This window comes from Carassius gibelio, chromosome A6 (assembly GCF_023724105.1).
Source record: "Carassius gibelio isolate Cgi1373 ecotype wild population from Czech Republic chromosome A6, carGib1.2-hapl.c, whole genome shotgun sequence".
Lineage (NCBI taxonomy): Eukaryota > Metazoa > Chordata > Actinopteri > Cypriniformes > Cyprinidae > Carassius > Carassius gibelio.
This window is the reverse complement of record NC_068376.1, coordinates 12,337,863-12,353,874: the sequence shown is the minus strand read 5'-3', so window position 1 is coordinate 12,353,874 and position 16,012 is coordinate 12,337,863. Positions and strand designations below refer to the sequence as shown.

At 37.0% G+C, this 16,012-nt stretch overlaps 1 protein-coding gene across 15 annotated transcripts in view; it reads left to right on the top strand.

The window, feature by feature from the left end:
- The window catches only part of LOC128016245 (centrosomal protein of 95 kDa), a 233,500-nt gene that overhangs the window by 127,631 nt on the left and 89,857 nt on the right, over positions 1 to 16,012 (top strand). For all 15 annotated transcript variants that reach the window (XR_008184107.1, XR_008184105.1, XR_008184106.1 and 12 more), the window contains 3 exons: positions 9,425 to 9,594; positions 10,424 to 10,498; positions 10,599 to 10,751. Coding sequence is in view for 10 of the 15 variants with exons in the window: in XM_052600760.1 (XP_052456720.1) it covers positions 9,425 to 9,594; positions 10,424 to 10,498; positions 10,599 to 10,751 (398 nt within the window). In the remaining 5 variants the exon portion in view is untranslated. The remainder of the gene's footprint in view (positions 1 to 9,424; positions 9,595 to 10,423; positions 10,499 to 10,598; positions 10,752 to 16,012) is intronic.

Below are 16,012 nucleotides of genomic sequence, written 5' to 3'. Positions count from 1 at the left end.
GTTTAGAAATTGGTAATAAAATATGACAATAACTCAGGGTTAAACTGTGTCAGAACAACAAATTCATCTTGATAATGTCTGATGCAATGCTTAATTTGGTTCAGTCTGTGGTATGAAAAGGTTGCATTAGCAATTAAAGAAAGAAACACTTAAGCAAAACATGCTCAGGTCCCTAATATTTATTTTTTATTTTTTAGTCACTAGTAAAACAATATAATCTATTCTATCTGATTTTTGGATTGACTTTGGATAAATTCTTGTTAAAACTACAAAGTAATTCAATCAAGAGCAGTGAGTGATTTACTTTCATTTTCATACATTAAAGACACTGACAGCAGAGCTAGTAAATTAGGCGCGGTCACTTTAAGAGACAAATGCAAATGCATAAAGATACACATCCGATTTCTTTCCAACTCTTTACTTTCACTGAAGACATAACTACAGACTTTTTCGAACACACTTTCCAAGACAGGTATTTCGACATATTTAGTACGTATTTGTTGTCGGTACAAAAGCAAGAAGACTTTGAGAGACGTCTCTGCTTGCTCCCTGAACACCAGAAGACCGCGCTGCTGAATTGAGCTCTTTCACTTTTCGCTCTTTTCTTATGTTTATTTAAAATGCGATTTGTATTTGTTCGTTCAGGTGCAGGAGGACGCAAACGTCCTGAAGGAGAGCTCGGTTCAGTGTTGCGCGAGTAACCAGCTGCTCAGTTCAACTCTCCCGCATCGCGGGGCTGAAGCCAACTTGATGTTTTGAATGCTCGGAGCACGTTATAAAACGTATTCTTAAAATACACATTTCTGTTTTAAATAAATGCTCATATTAAAACATAGCATTACACATAAGTAGGTACAAAAATAATCAGTGATACATTTACGACCCCATAAAAATTTGGGTCGCAATGGCATTTCAAATGGTCGCAGTGTAGTGAAAACGTCCTCGAAACTGTGCGAATTTCTGCAAACTCATCTTTGTTCTCTTTTCTGTGTACCTGCTGCTGCGTTTGTTTAGCTGTTGCGCTTGCATTTGCCGCTGCTTTTTAAAATGGCTCGGCTGCTTCTGCATAGATCAACCTACCCTCAAAGATTCGCTCTGATTGGATCTCTTCTCCATTCGTCCCTCCCATATATTTTCGTCTCATTTTTAATCAACATTCATTTGGAACACAGTGTGTCATTAATGCAAAATGATAGTTAAAGGCAGTTCATCATTGAATTCAGTTATGTCATCTCTGTTCAGTTTAAATAGTGTCTGTGCATTTATTTGCAATCAAGTCAATGATATCGCTGTAGATGAAGTGACCCCAACTAAGCAAGCCAGAGGCGACAGCGGCAAGGAACCGAAACTCCATCGATGACAGAATGGAGAAAAAAACCTTGGGAGAAACCAGGCTCAGTTGGGTGGCCAGTTCTCCTCTGAACAGACGAAACCAGTAGTTCAATTCCAGGCTGCAGCAAAAGTCAGATTGTGCAGAAGAATCATCTGTTTCCTGTGGTCTTGTCCTGGTGGTCCTCTAAGACAAGGTCTTTACAGGGGATCTGTATCTGGGGCTCTAGTTGTCCTGGTCTCCGCTGTCTTTCAGGGCTGTAGAGGTCCTTTCTAGGTGCTGATCCACCATCTGGTCTGGATACGTACTGGATCCGGGTGACTGTAGTGACCCTCTGATCTGGATACAGACTGGATCTGGTGGCCACGGTGACCTCTGAACAAGAGAGAAACAGACAAATATTAGCGTAGATGCCATTCTTCTAATGATGTAGAAAGTACGGTGTTATGTGAAGTGTTTCGGTTCCGGTTTACCTAATTAATGCAGCCTAAAAATCCTTTAACGGATTTGGATATTAAAAGCATATTAGTATGTTATGTGTATGCCAGGTTAAAGAGATGGGTCTTTAATCTAGATTTAAACTGCAAGAGTGTGTCTGCCTCCCGGACAATGTTAGGTAGGTTATTCCAGAGTTTAGGCGCCAAATAGGAAAAGGATCTGCCGCCCGCAGTTGATTTTTATATTCTAGGTATTATCAAATTGCCTGAGTTTTGAGAACGTAGCGGACGTAGAGGAGTATAATGTAAAAGGAGCTCATTCAAATACTGAGGTGCTAAACCATTCAGGGCTTTATAAGTAATAAGCAATATTTTAAAATCTATACGATGTTTGATAGGGAGCCAGTGCAGTGTGGACAGGACCGGGCTAATATGGTCATACTTCCTGGTTCTAGTAAGAACTCTTGCTGCTGCATTTTGGACTAGCTGTAGTTTGTTTACCAAGCGTGCAGAACAACCACCCAATAAAGCATTACAATAGTCTAACCTTGAAGTCATAAATGCATGGATTAACATTTCTGCATTTGACATTGTGAGCATAGGCCGTAATTTAGATATATTTTTGAGATGGAAAAATGCAGTTTTACAAATGCTAGAAACGTGGCTTTCTAAGGAAAGATTGCGATCAAGTAGCACACCTAGGTTCCTAACTGATGACGAAGAATTGACAGAGCAACCATCAAGTCTTAGACAGTGTTCTAGGTTATTACAAGCAGAGTTTTTAGGCCCTATTATTAACACCTCTGTTTTTTCTGAATTTAGCAGTAAGAAATTACTCGTCATCCAATTTTTTATATCGACTATGCATTCCATTAGTTTTTTAAATTGGTGTGTTTCACCGGGCTGCGAGGAAATATAGAGCTGAGTATCATCAGCATAACAGTGAAAGCTAACACCATGTTTCCTGATGATATCTCCCAAGGGTAACATATAAAGCGTGAAGAGTAGCAGCCCTAGTACTGAGCCTTGAGGTACTCCATACTGCACTTGTGATCGATATGATACATCTTCATTCACTGCTACGAACTGATGGCGGTCATATAAGTATGATTTAAACCATGCTAATGCACTTCCACTGATGCCAACAAAGTGTTCAAGTCTATGCAAAAGAATGTTGTGGTCAATTGTGTCAAACGCAGCACGAAGATCCAATAAAACTAATAGAGAGATACACCCACGATCAGATGATAAGAGCAGATCATTTGTAACTCTAAGGAGAGCAGTCTCAGTACTATGATACGGTCTAAATCCTGACTTGAAATCCTCACATATACCATTTTTCTCTAAGAAGGAATATAATTGTGAGGATACCACCTTTTCTAATATCTTGGACAGAAAAGGGAGATTCGAGATTGGTCTATAATTAACAAGTTCTCTGGGGTCAAGTTGTGTTTTTTTTTTTTATGAGAGGCTTAATAACAGCCAGTTTGAAGGTTTTGGGGACATATCCTAATGACAATGAGGAATTAATAATAGTCAGAAGAGGACCTATGACTTCTGGAAGCACCTCTTTTAGGAGCTTAGATGGTATAGGGTCTAACATACATGTTGTTGGTTTAGATGATTTAACAAGTTTATACAATTCTTCATCTCCTATAGTAGAGAATGAGTGGAACTGTTCCTCAGGGGGTCTATAGTGCTATAGTATAGTCTGATGTGATACTGTAGCTGAAGGCTGAATGGTTGCAATTTTATCTCTAATACGAAATACCTCTAGTTTTGTTTTCCTCCAGCTGCGCTCCATTTTTCGGGCTGCTCTCTTTAGGGTGCGAGTATGCTCATTATACCATGGTGTCAAACTGTTTTCCTTAACCTTCCTTAAGCGTAAAGGAGCAACTGTATTTAAAGTGCTAGAAAAGAGAGAGTCCATAGTTTCTGTTACATCATCAAGTTGTTCTGAGGTTTTGTATATGCTAAGGAATTTGGATACATCAGGAAGATAACTTAAAAAGCAGTCTTTTGTGGTAGAAGTGATGGTTCTTCGATACTTTTAACAAGAAGTAGAATTTACAATTTTGGCTATATGAAGTTTACACAGAACTAAATAATGATCTGAGATATCATCACTTGGCTGAATAATTTCAACACTATCAACATCAATTCCATGTGACAGTATTAAATCTAGAGTATGATTTCGACAATGAGTAGATCCTGAAACATGTTGTCTAACACCAATAGAGTTCAGAATGTCTATAAATGCCGATCCCAATGCATCTTTTTCATTATCGACATGGATATTAAAATCACCAACTATTAAAACTTTATCTGCAGCCAGAACTAACTCGGATGTAAAATCACCAAACTCTTTAATAAAGTCTGTATGGTGCCCTGGTGGCCTGTATACAGTAGCCAGTACAAACATAACAGGGGATTTATCATTAACATTGGTTTCTCTGGATAATGTTATATGAAGCACCATTACTTCAAACGAGTTATACTTGAAGCCTGCCCTCTGAGAAATCCTGAAAACGTTGTTATAAATTGAAGCAACTCCTCCCCCTTTGCCTTTTAGACGTGGCTCATGTTTATAACAGTAATCTTGGGGGGTGGACTCATTTAAAATAATGTAATCATCAGGTTTTGGCCAAGTTTCTGTCAAACAGAGCACATCTATATTATGATCAGTTATCATATTATTTACAAAAAGTGTTTTCGTAGAAATGGATCTGATATTCAATAAGCCAATCTTTATCATTTGTTTATCCATATTGCATTTGTTTTTTATTTGTTTTACCTCAATTAAATTGTTAACCTTAACTTGGTTTGGACGTTTTTTGTATTTTCTAGTTCGGGGAACAGACACAGTCTCTATAGTGTGATATCTAGGTGAAAGAGTTTCTATGTGCTGAGAATTAACTGACCTCTGTGACGGGAGGCAGCTAGCAGGCGGTCGGTTTAGCCAGTCTCTCTGCTTCCTGACCTGGGCCCCAGTTAGTCAAGTATAAACACTAAGACTATGTGCCATATTTCTAGACAGAAGAGTGGCGCCACCCCAGGAGGGATGAAGACCATCTCTTTTAAACAGGTCAGGTCTGTCCCAAAAGCTCGTCCAATTGTCTATGAAACCTATGTTATTCTGTGGGCACCACTTAGACATCCAGCCATTGAGTGATGACAATCTGCTATGCATCTCGTCACCACGGTAAGCAGGGAGGGGACCAGAGCATATTACAGTGTCTGACATCGTGCTTGCAAGTTCACACACCTCTTTAAAGTTATTTTTAGTGATCTGTGACTGGCGAAGTCGAACATCATTAGCGCCGGCATGAATAACAATCTTACTGTATTTACGTTTAGCATTAGCCAGCACTTTTAAATTTGCCAAGATGTCAGGCGCTCTGGCTCCTGGTAAACAGTTGACTATGGTGGCTGGTGTCTCTATATTCACATTCCGTACAATAGAATCACCAATAACTAGAGCACTTTCATCAGGTTTCTCAGTAGGTGTATCACTGAGTGGGGAGAACCTGTTTAATGTTTTGATCGGAACAGAAGAGCGGTGTTTTGACCCACGACTACGCTGCCTCACCGTCACCCAGTTGCCCTGCTGCAGGGGTTCTGTTTCCGGAACCGAACAATGTACAGGAGTCCCTGAGCTAGACGCATCCAAAGCCGCATCTAGAGCCCTAACATTCTTACTGTCCTCAATTAAAGTTTGGATGTGTGTCTCTAATTCTGAAATCTTCTCTGTCAGCCTAACTATTTCCCTGCATTTATCACATGTGAATCCCTCATCAGCGACAGAGACAGATAAACTGTACATGTGGCAAGAGGTGCAAATAACGATAGTAGGCGAAGCCATTACTCACCGTGCTTGATGAAATATTCTTACTGCGGTTGTTTGATGAACTTGTGAAAAACTGCAGCGTAGGAGAGGAGAGGAGAAAAGAAAACGCTAATGACAAGCTAACGAGTGCTAGCGTTGACTAAAGTGTCAGTTATATTTCGTCACGTTTTTCGTCATCATATCTGACTTTTTATTTAGTTTTCGTCCGTGAAAAAGGTTAGTTGACGAACATTTTTTTCGTCATAGTCTTCGTCAATGAAATTAACACTGGATACCATCAGGAAAACCAGAGAATGAAGCTATGAAAAGTGTCAGTTAACCACCTGAGTAAAACCATCAGCGCCTTTTATAACAGGCTCTATAACTTATACTAAACCTCGGTTTTGTTTAGGTAAATGTGCGATACTTGCATTTCCTTGGCCTGGAATGAGCGTCTGGATTCAAAGTCTTGATGGTTTGGAGGTTCGGTAGTGTAAGAGTCGCGAACACGTTCTTCCGGTTTTGAAGAGTGATGAATTCCAATGATGTCCTGACTTTTTAAAGTCTAAGATGGTTCATGCCATGAATTTCCAAGAGGGAGTTTGAAAATACTAGTTTTTTTTTCAAAGTTTTACAAACCTTTGTATGAAAGCCTGGTCATTTGCATATTTAACTGGATCAGAAGTTGATATACAAACTAGTAAGGCTTCTTAGAACACTAATATATTACATAGGTATCAAAATATGCACTCTTGTTTGGATCATAAGAAGACAAATTCATAGATGGTAAGATTACATATAGGTAAATTTACATGAATGAGTAGTTCTATCACAAACATGCATAAAACAGCATACATGACAAAAAGACAATATACAACAGTAACAACATACACAATGACCTGAAGTATGTGTGTGTTCATTCAAAGAAAGGTTTTCTATGAATTAAGTAGAGAATAGTCCATTTTTATAGCAGTATGTTTCAGAGAGAACTTAGGAGGAAGATCCTCTCCACATACTTTTAGGCCGTAAGAGTTATATGGTCTGGCTGAGGTGTCGTGGTGTTGTCTAAGTAGTCCAGATGCTACAACGCATTGTGTTGATTATACATTTGTTTCTTACATTCAAGGCTTTTAATAATCTCACTCCTCTTACCTTAAAGTATTAGTTCACTTCACTTCAGGGTTTTTGAGGAAAACGTTCCAGATTTTTTCTCCATGTAATGGACTTTAATGGGAGTCAAAGGGCTGCAGGTCCAAATTGCAGTGTTTATAAAAACAAATAGAGACATCATTAGTGTGGCTGCTGTTCCAACAAAGTAAAATTAGTTTAACCCAAGCTAAAGAATAATAATGTTAATTTGATCAGATACAGCTGCAGTGACAAATTATGAGATGCATTATTCGAATGCTTGGCAAAAGAGATGTGTTTTTAATCTAGATTTAAATAGAGAGAGTGTGTCTGAACCCCGAACATTAACAGGAAGGGTATTCCAGAGTTTGGGAGCCAAATGCAAAAAAGCTCTACCTCCTTTAGTGGACTTGCTTTCCTAGGAATTACCAAAAGTCCAGCATTTTGTGACCTTTGGGAGTGGGATGGGTTGTAGTTTGGAACAAGGCTAGGTAGGTACGCAGGAGTGAAAGTGAAAGTGACGTGACATTCAGCCAAGTATGGTGACCCATACTCAGAATTTGTGCTCTGCATTTAACCTATCTGAAGTGCACACACACCCGGAGCAGTGGGCAGCCATTTATGCTGCGGCACCGTTGAGCAGTTGGGGGTTCGATGCCTTGCTCAAGGGTACCTAAGTAATGGTATTGAAGGTGGAGAGAGAACTGTACATGCACTCCCCCCACCCACAATTCCTGCCAGCCCGGGACTCGAACTCACAACCTTTCGATTGGGAGTCCGACTCTCTAACCATTAGGCCATGACTTCCCCAATTTTTATTTCATTCTTGTGACTGCAGCTGTATCTGATCAAATGCACATTATTATTCTTTAGCTAAACCATTTAGGGCCTTATAGGGAAGTAATAATAATTTGTATTTGATACATAATTTAACCTCTTAGCCAACACCCCGACACCCTCGTCCTGAAAGCCCCTCAACTTGCACGTGTCCGTGTTTATGAATAGATTAAATGAAACGGGACAAATTTTTTTGGCGGCTGTCAAAGCCTTATTTGATCGGTGAGTGACGCCTGACAGGGCGCGTACGAGAGAGAGATCCGGCTGCACTCGCAGTCTTCAAACAACACGAGCGCTTCTTGCTCTCTCTCTCCCTTGTGCATATTACTCAAAATCATTAAACACGATAGAAAAAGGGCGAAACACCAAAGTTTCACGCGCGCTCGCGCACTCACAGTCTTCAAACTACACAAGCGCTGTCTTGCTCTCTCTCTCTCTCTCTCTCTCTCTCTCTCTCTCTCTCCTTCGTGCATATTAACCAAAATTAGACACAATAGAAAAAGGTCGGAATGCCAAAGTTTCACGTAGAGCATTCAGAGATTATTTTTTTCTCCATGACAGTCTGCTGGCTCCCACTGTTAATATTTTTTTTTATTTTTTGGAAAAGCACTCTCTGTATTAGCTTAAAGCCCTCAAGTTTACATTGGTTACTGTATTCTTTCAATTGCTCTAAACAAGTATTTTGGGTGACCTTTTTTATTGAATGCTAGACATCAAGTTGTTGTTATTTTCATCTGAATGAAGAACTTTTTTCAGTAAGCTAGGCCCTATGTGTTCAGTAAGCTTGTTTCAGTAAGCTATGTGTTTTCAAGGCTTCAAGGTTTTATTGAATGCTATCTCTATACAAGTGCAAAGTAATGCATTCTTAGTCAGTCTTTTATTTTGTAATTTTAAGAGCAATAAACATATATTGCAATGTTAAGGAATTCATGTTTTTTTTTCATTCAGATATGTAAATCAACATGTATAAATTGTTAGTAGTCAAAAATAAATAAATAAAAATAAATAATAATGATAATATATATATATATATATATATATATACACATACACATACACACACACACACACACATATATATATGTATGTGTGTGTGTGTGTGTGTGTGTGTGTGTGTGTGTATATATATATATATATATATATATATATATAAAACATTTTTTTAATTTTTTTTTTTTTTTAGTTATTTAAAAATATTATATTTCAGAGCCTAAACAACAATACCGTGATATTTTTGCTTTAGGTTATTATACCATCAAAATCTCATACCGGCCCATACCTAGTCTCCATTAATTCATGCTTGTAATAATTTAATGTTTATATATTTTGAAAGCAATGAAGTGCTATAGAAATCGTAATTCATTCGATTCTTAGCGTTTTAAATCGATAGAGATTGATGCATTGCTTAACGTGTATTTTCTTCACCACCATGGGAACTAGAACTTATAGTTATGCTGCCCCTTATTTATGTAACTCCCTCCTCCTTAATATTTGCAATAGTGATCCATCCTCTCCATACAATAGTCTTCATACTTTTAAATCTTGCCTCAAGACTCAGCTTTTTAAACATACCTTTTTGTGACCCGATTTGTATTGAGCCTGTATTTTTTATGAACTTGTAACATATGTGTGATGTTGTACTCTGTGGTGATGTCTTGTTTATTGTTAATTGCTTTTATATTATTTTCCTTGTATGGCAACCTTGAGTGTCATGAAAGTCACCTGCAAATAAAATATATTATTTATTATTTATACGCAGCAGAGCAGCATCCACTAATCCTTCCTTGTTCTCATCAGATTTCATGTTCTTTATTATATAAATACATATTAACAATTTTCTTCATATGTTTATCACATTGTACATAGTGAAATTGAAGGACAACAATCTTCTTCCCATTCTGCTGGAGGAGTTTCAACGGGTGCAGCTCTCTCCTCATACTTTGTCCTGTATGTGGAAACAGCAGCTCCAACAGATTGACCAACTCAGCTCCTCCCAAAACCAGAACAGACAGAAAGAATCCAAACTTTTAAAACAAGTGAGCGATATAACACAGACACAGAAACACACACGATTTTATGGCCCATAAGCTGCTAAATTTACATTTGTTTTAATTCAACCATTTACATCCACAGTAGTATTATCAGCATACTGTCAGCATGACAATTAATTAAATAAAAATTTAAAATGGCTAAATTTAAGAAAAAAAAAAATCTAGATAATATATTACGGGCCTAACATTGGCATAATGTGGTAGCAAAAAAGGTTTTGTGATGAGTTGGGCAGGGGCCAAGAGCCGTGAGAACGGAGCGAGGCCGGTGGAGTAAGTGATAATCATTTACTTTACCGGTCTCATTCCATTTCCACGGCTCTCAGCCCCTGCCAAGTTCATTTATTTCAGTAATTCAACTCAAATCATGAAACTTGTGTATTAAATAAAATCAATGCATACAGACAGAAGTAGTCTTTTTTTTTATTTATTTTTTTATGTTCCTTAGTGAAATGGTGGGTTTTTTAAATGTGAGCCAAAATCATCACAATTAAAAGAACCGAAGACTTAAATTACTTCAGTCTGTGTGCATTGAATTTATTTAATACACTAGTTTCACAATTTGAGTTGAATTACTGAAATTAACTTTTCCATGACATTCTAATTTATTGAGATGCACCTGTATGTTGATAATTTTAGTGACATGCTCTTGTTGTAAGCAATATATACTGTATAGTCTCATTTAATATGCAATAAATCTAGCTGTGTTAACAAATTGTAGTTATTAACTGTTATGTCTCTGCTGATCACTACTGATCAGTGTGCACAAGTTTATTGTTTTTAAGCACTGAATGGGTCACTTGTTTTGTATTTGTAGCTAGAAGAAGCTCAGAAAAGACATGGCATGCTGGTGCAGATAATCCACAAAGAAAAAGAACACAACCGTCGCCTGGTAAGAGTATACTCAGAATAAAAACGCAAAGACTAAATCACACAAAATGAAAAGCCTTTGAGCTTAGCAATTCATAATCGTATGTCTGTATATGTTTCAGAGAGAGTTCAAGGAGAGGATCCAACAGCAGAAGTCAGCTCAGAATAAGCTTAGAGAACAGAGGCAACAGGTTGCTCGTGCTAAAAAATATTACAGCGTCTATCATGTTCAGCTGCGTGCCAGACTGATGCAAGCAAAAACACAAGAAGAGCGAGTAAGTGCCAAATCCACAACCACTATCATAGGTGCTTGCTAAATTGTTTAAAAACCATAACCCTTAGCATTAAACACCCATGGCCTGCTGGCCAAGTAACTGAAGTCTAATACAATTGCAGAATTGTCCTCACACTGATGCATTTACTAATCCACTTGAGGTCCTCTTGTTGATATCATTAAAGGGGTTGCACACTAGAGGACATTCATCGTGCCATGTCATATTTTCAAAATTGTCATTGTTTTCTATATTTGGAGTATACAAAAGACTAGGTAATTATTTGATATGTTGTCTCTCAGTGGCAGAAATTCAACACCAATTTTCATTCCAATAAAATTAAATCTAGAATATTATCAGTACAATGAATGGGTCCTTAAGCATGTTGTCTAACCCCAGCAGTTTACGGTGTGTAAAAATTCCGGTCCTAATTTATCTCTTTATTATCTATGTGGATGTTAACAATTTACGTTACCTGCAGACAGTATTAACCTGCAGACTGTATATAGGTCACCATAGCATCACAGAAACATTATCAAAGAATTTGCTGATTTTATATCCAAATTAATGCTGTTTGCAGATAACGTCAATTGTTAACATCCACGTAGATAATGAAAACATGTCATGTCTTTTCTGAGCTTCTTCTAGCTACAAATACAAAACAAGTGAACTCATTCAGTGCTTAAACACAATAAACATATTTAATAACTACAATTTGTTAACATGGCTAGATTCATTGCATATAATTAAATGAGACTATACAGTATATATTGCTTACTACAACAGCATCTCACTAAAAGTATCAAAAGTATGCTCCTGAGCAATTTTTTTTATACATTTCAGTTGTTGCTGTTACAAAGTGTTTTATTTTTTTTATTTTTTGTGTGCTGTCATTGTGGTGAAAAAGTGTAGATTGATGTGGTAAAAAACTAGTTTAATATAATGCAGCAACACAAAATATGAAGACATTAAGGAGTATGGATAATTTCATAAAGCATTGTAGCCTATACCCTTGAATATATACATTTCTAGGTCACCATATATTAAATGAAACAATTTTTTTTCCACATCAAATCTACACTTTTTCACCATAATGAAAGCACACACACGAAAAAAAAAAAAAAAAACCTTTGTAACAACAACTGAAATTGATTAAAAAAAAAAGAGCTCAGGAGCATTCAGATCTCTTATAGATGTTACTACACTTCAACTGGAGTAAACCTGTGGCAAATTCAATTGAATGGATATGATTTGAAAAGGCACACAGCTCTCAATAAAAGGATTAACAACATAGAAATGCATATCAGAAAAAAAATAAAAGTTCAGAGGTCAAAATAACTGCCTGTTGAGCTCCAAGACAGGATGGTTTCAAGAGACAGATCTGGGAAAGAGTTTAGAAAGATTTCTGCTGCATTAAAGGTTCACAGAAGCATGAAGCCTCTATTATCCTTAATGGAAAAAGTTTGGAACAACTGAGACTGAGGGACTCGTCCGAGTGAAATGAAAGCTTAATGCAGTAAAGTATAGAGACAGCCATAATGAAAACCTCCAGATAGGGCTGTGACAGCCGCGTCACCGTGGTGGTTGGTTGCCACCGTGGTTGTCTACTGCCACTGGGCGTGCCCATGATGCACTCTATAACAAGCATAATACAAAGTTTTGTATACAAGTGTAATAACGATAATAGTTGCAAATTATTTTATTTAGACTATAAGTCTATGGTAATTTACAAATTACCTCAAATGCCATACACAGCGTTTCATTCAGATTGGCAGGTTTGAGTGCAGGAAAATTCACCGGATTCACCAAATTCACTCGAGAACGAGTCACTCTGTTGTTCATTATCTGGCTCGGCTCGGTGTTCATCTTCAGTTCTCTCTTGACAGCAGTACAGTCAGTGTACTGTTTGAGTACATTAATTACTCTGGGATATTGGTTTGTTTGAACTCAGAGGGAGTGTCAGCTCCATTAAAAAAGTTAACAGCTTAAGTCTGAGCTTAAGAATGAGAGTGTCGTGGAGAGAAGATAAGTTTGATTTAATTCAGCCTCTTCTGCTAGTGGCCTGTCGACTATGTCAGGTTCTTGATAGGAGTGCGGAGGTGCTTTGCAAGTCAGTCTGCTGGTGTCGTAGGGTTATGAGAGCAGGAGTTTCTCGCATGGCTCCGTCACATAATGCGCTGTTGTGAAGGCATCTGTAGACGAGAGGCAGCCCTGACAGTGGCTGAAGGAAGGCTGGAAGAAAGGATGATGGGATGAAAGGATGTCTTTGAGTGGGGGGTAGGGCTGAACGATATATCGTTATCGTATCTATATCTAGATATGAACTTTCAAGATATTACTATCGAAAAAAGCAACGATATAGATGATATAGATTTCCCCTCTCCACACTTGCCCTGCATACAACTCGGGCAGTCACAACATCAGTTTTAAGAGTGCCCTTGAATGCACCGCTAAAGCCAGCGCGCACACACTACCAGGGTCGTGGGAACTATATTGTGAGAGGGGGGCAGCGTTTCCATGGTGACGCGTCATTGCTTGTCACATGACACACCGCAGCAGCAACAGCGCTGAATGAATGATGATCTGCTTTTGTCATTTTTCCTTTTTTATTCAGAATATTCACAAATGTGTATCTGATATTCCGATTGTCAAATACATGCAAGTGGAAGTATATTGTTGTTTAAACACCTTTATAACAATCGCATTAGTTGAGCTGTATGCACGATGGGTGCCGCCGTGTTAGTTTGTGCCGCAGACGCAGTTCAGAGAATCGGATCTGTTGGATTTACAACACGTGAATTCATACACTTCTCCCGAAATACTTAAAAGTAAGTGGCTGGTGAACTGGGAATAGAATAGAGTAAACATTGAAGTTACTTACAAAATGTGTATCTGATATGAATAAAACGTGTCGAATTATAATGTAAAGGATTATTATTACCTCTTCCATAGACATCAGTGTGTATTTTACAAACTCTAAATGTATTGTTTTTTTAGTACTTATGTGAATTTATATTTTTGAAACCTAAAATAAACAGTATGTGTTTGAAAACACTGAAAAGTTGTGATATATGACAGCTCTGAGCGCGCCTGTCTCTGGCTAAATTCAACATTTGAATTTAGCAGTTGATCATGTGATCACCTGCGTGATCATACATGCGAAAAGGCTTAAAAACAATACATTTTCTGACACAATTTTTTTTAATGTAGGCTTAAACTATATATATATATATATATAAAAACTATATATTATATAATATATATTTTAGAGATTCACCCCTTTTGCTTTTTTTCTGCATCGTGGCTGATTTGTACACACACAAAAAACTCAGTATTTTCATCTTTTTGTCAATTTCCCAATCATTTCCTATGGCGGGTCATTTTTGACCCGAAGACCCTGAGTGTGACTATTTTTTTTACGACCACTTAGACCTTTAAAATCCTGTCCCCATTTTGGGGGGGGGGGGGGTGTTCATATACCAAGTACCAATAAAGTCACCAAGTTTCGGACCATTCCGATGAAGCTACGATTTTTAACATTTTCTTTTTTTTTTTTTTTTTTCGGGTCATAAATGACCTAAGAACCCCAGAGGGTTAATATATTCCACGCTCAAGCACACGCATTAAGTTTACCACAAAGCAGAGACAGAAGTAGCATAATAATTATGAAAAATAAAACATTTTAATTATTTATTAATAAAATAATGTTTTTGTCGGCTGCAATTTGGTGCTGACTCTGTCCACACCTTTAGAGAGAAATGCAACCACAGACTACATAATCAGTGAGTATTTGCTTTTGTTTTGAATTGGTTAGTTTAAAAGACATTTCAAGCTTTCTGTGGATATATTTCTCATGTATGTGAGGTACCCCAATTTTAATTTATTTCCTTACCAGGAAAAAAAAGTTAAGTGATCGAGGCTGACTACCTATGCATTGCATGTGCATTAATAATTTTCTGCACAAACACTTGAATATGAATTGTAATAGAGCACATTTATTTTAGTTTACTGTATGGGATCCGCATAAAAAAATACATCTTAAAAAGTCTAAACTCAGACAGATGCAGTTATTACCTGTAAATTTCAAGACAATTTGACAATGATCTAAAAATTATCTAACGCAGATGCTGCTCCAATTCGTTGATCTTTGTTGTTCTTGATCCAGATTAAACTGATGCATGGCTACTAAAGATACAAAGCAGGTTAATTAAATATTGCACTGATATTTTAAGGAAAATTATGCACTCTTTTCTTTTTTGGTTTTACTTAAACTGTATAAAAGCAAGTAAAGGCAGCTCCCTTTAAAATCACTGAAGTTTTCAATTACTTAAACTCTTACATCGTGTGCACTTTGTTGATTATGAGAAAACTTGAGTTTAAATGTGAGGATGTTTTATTAATCCGTCCATTCTCTTCAGTTTGAGTGATCTAGCTAAATTGTGGCCAGGTTTAATTTATTTGTTTCATGTTTTAGCTAGGTCTAAATAATGGTAGCGAAATTATACAGTAAGCAAAATGAATAAGTTTTACTAAAATAAAGGAAATAATTAATCAATGTACAAACAGATATCTTTTCCCTAATTAGTTTTCTGTCAAAATAAAGGACAGGTAACAATGTATGTGCGTGTCAAAAATGCATGCTTTTTTTTATTAAAGGAATCTTAAAATATCAATTAAAAGTGTACTTGTGACAAATAGGCCTTATATTTGAGAATATTGACATTTTGCATATACATCTATGTATCTAGCCAATCTCACTTAAATAGGCTACCACTTTTAATGCTCCGATTAAAAGTAAACCACCATTTCTTTAGGATAATATAATTCATAATTCATATTATAGAAATAATACTGAAGATCTGTTAAATGTTTCAAATCTAAAATATGGTGTAATACTATGTAGCTTAGAGAAAATATAAGCACAGTCCCATAGGCTTGATATTTTTCTTCTTGAATTCGTTATAGGAAACGCACATAACTTAAAATTAAACATGTTCATATGTTAATATTAAATATTTTAACTACAGTGTTTTTCTTTAATTTTGTCCGACTGCAGCTTTAGTTAACACATAGGCGAGGCAAAGCTGATGGCTATTTGCGAAAATGTGCTCTGATGCATTTGTCTGATAACTTGTAGTTAAAGCGCCACTCAGCGGGACTTCCAAGTTTCGATCTACTAAATAGTGAGGCCTGTCTGACAAACCTACAGCCTGTCCTTCTGACCTCTACTACTAGGCTCTCTATTCCATTTGGTCTCTGGAACT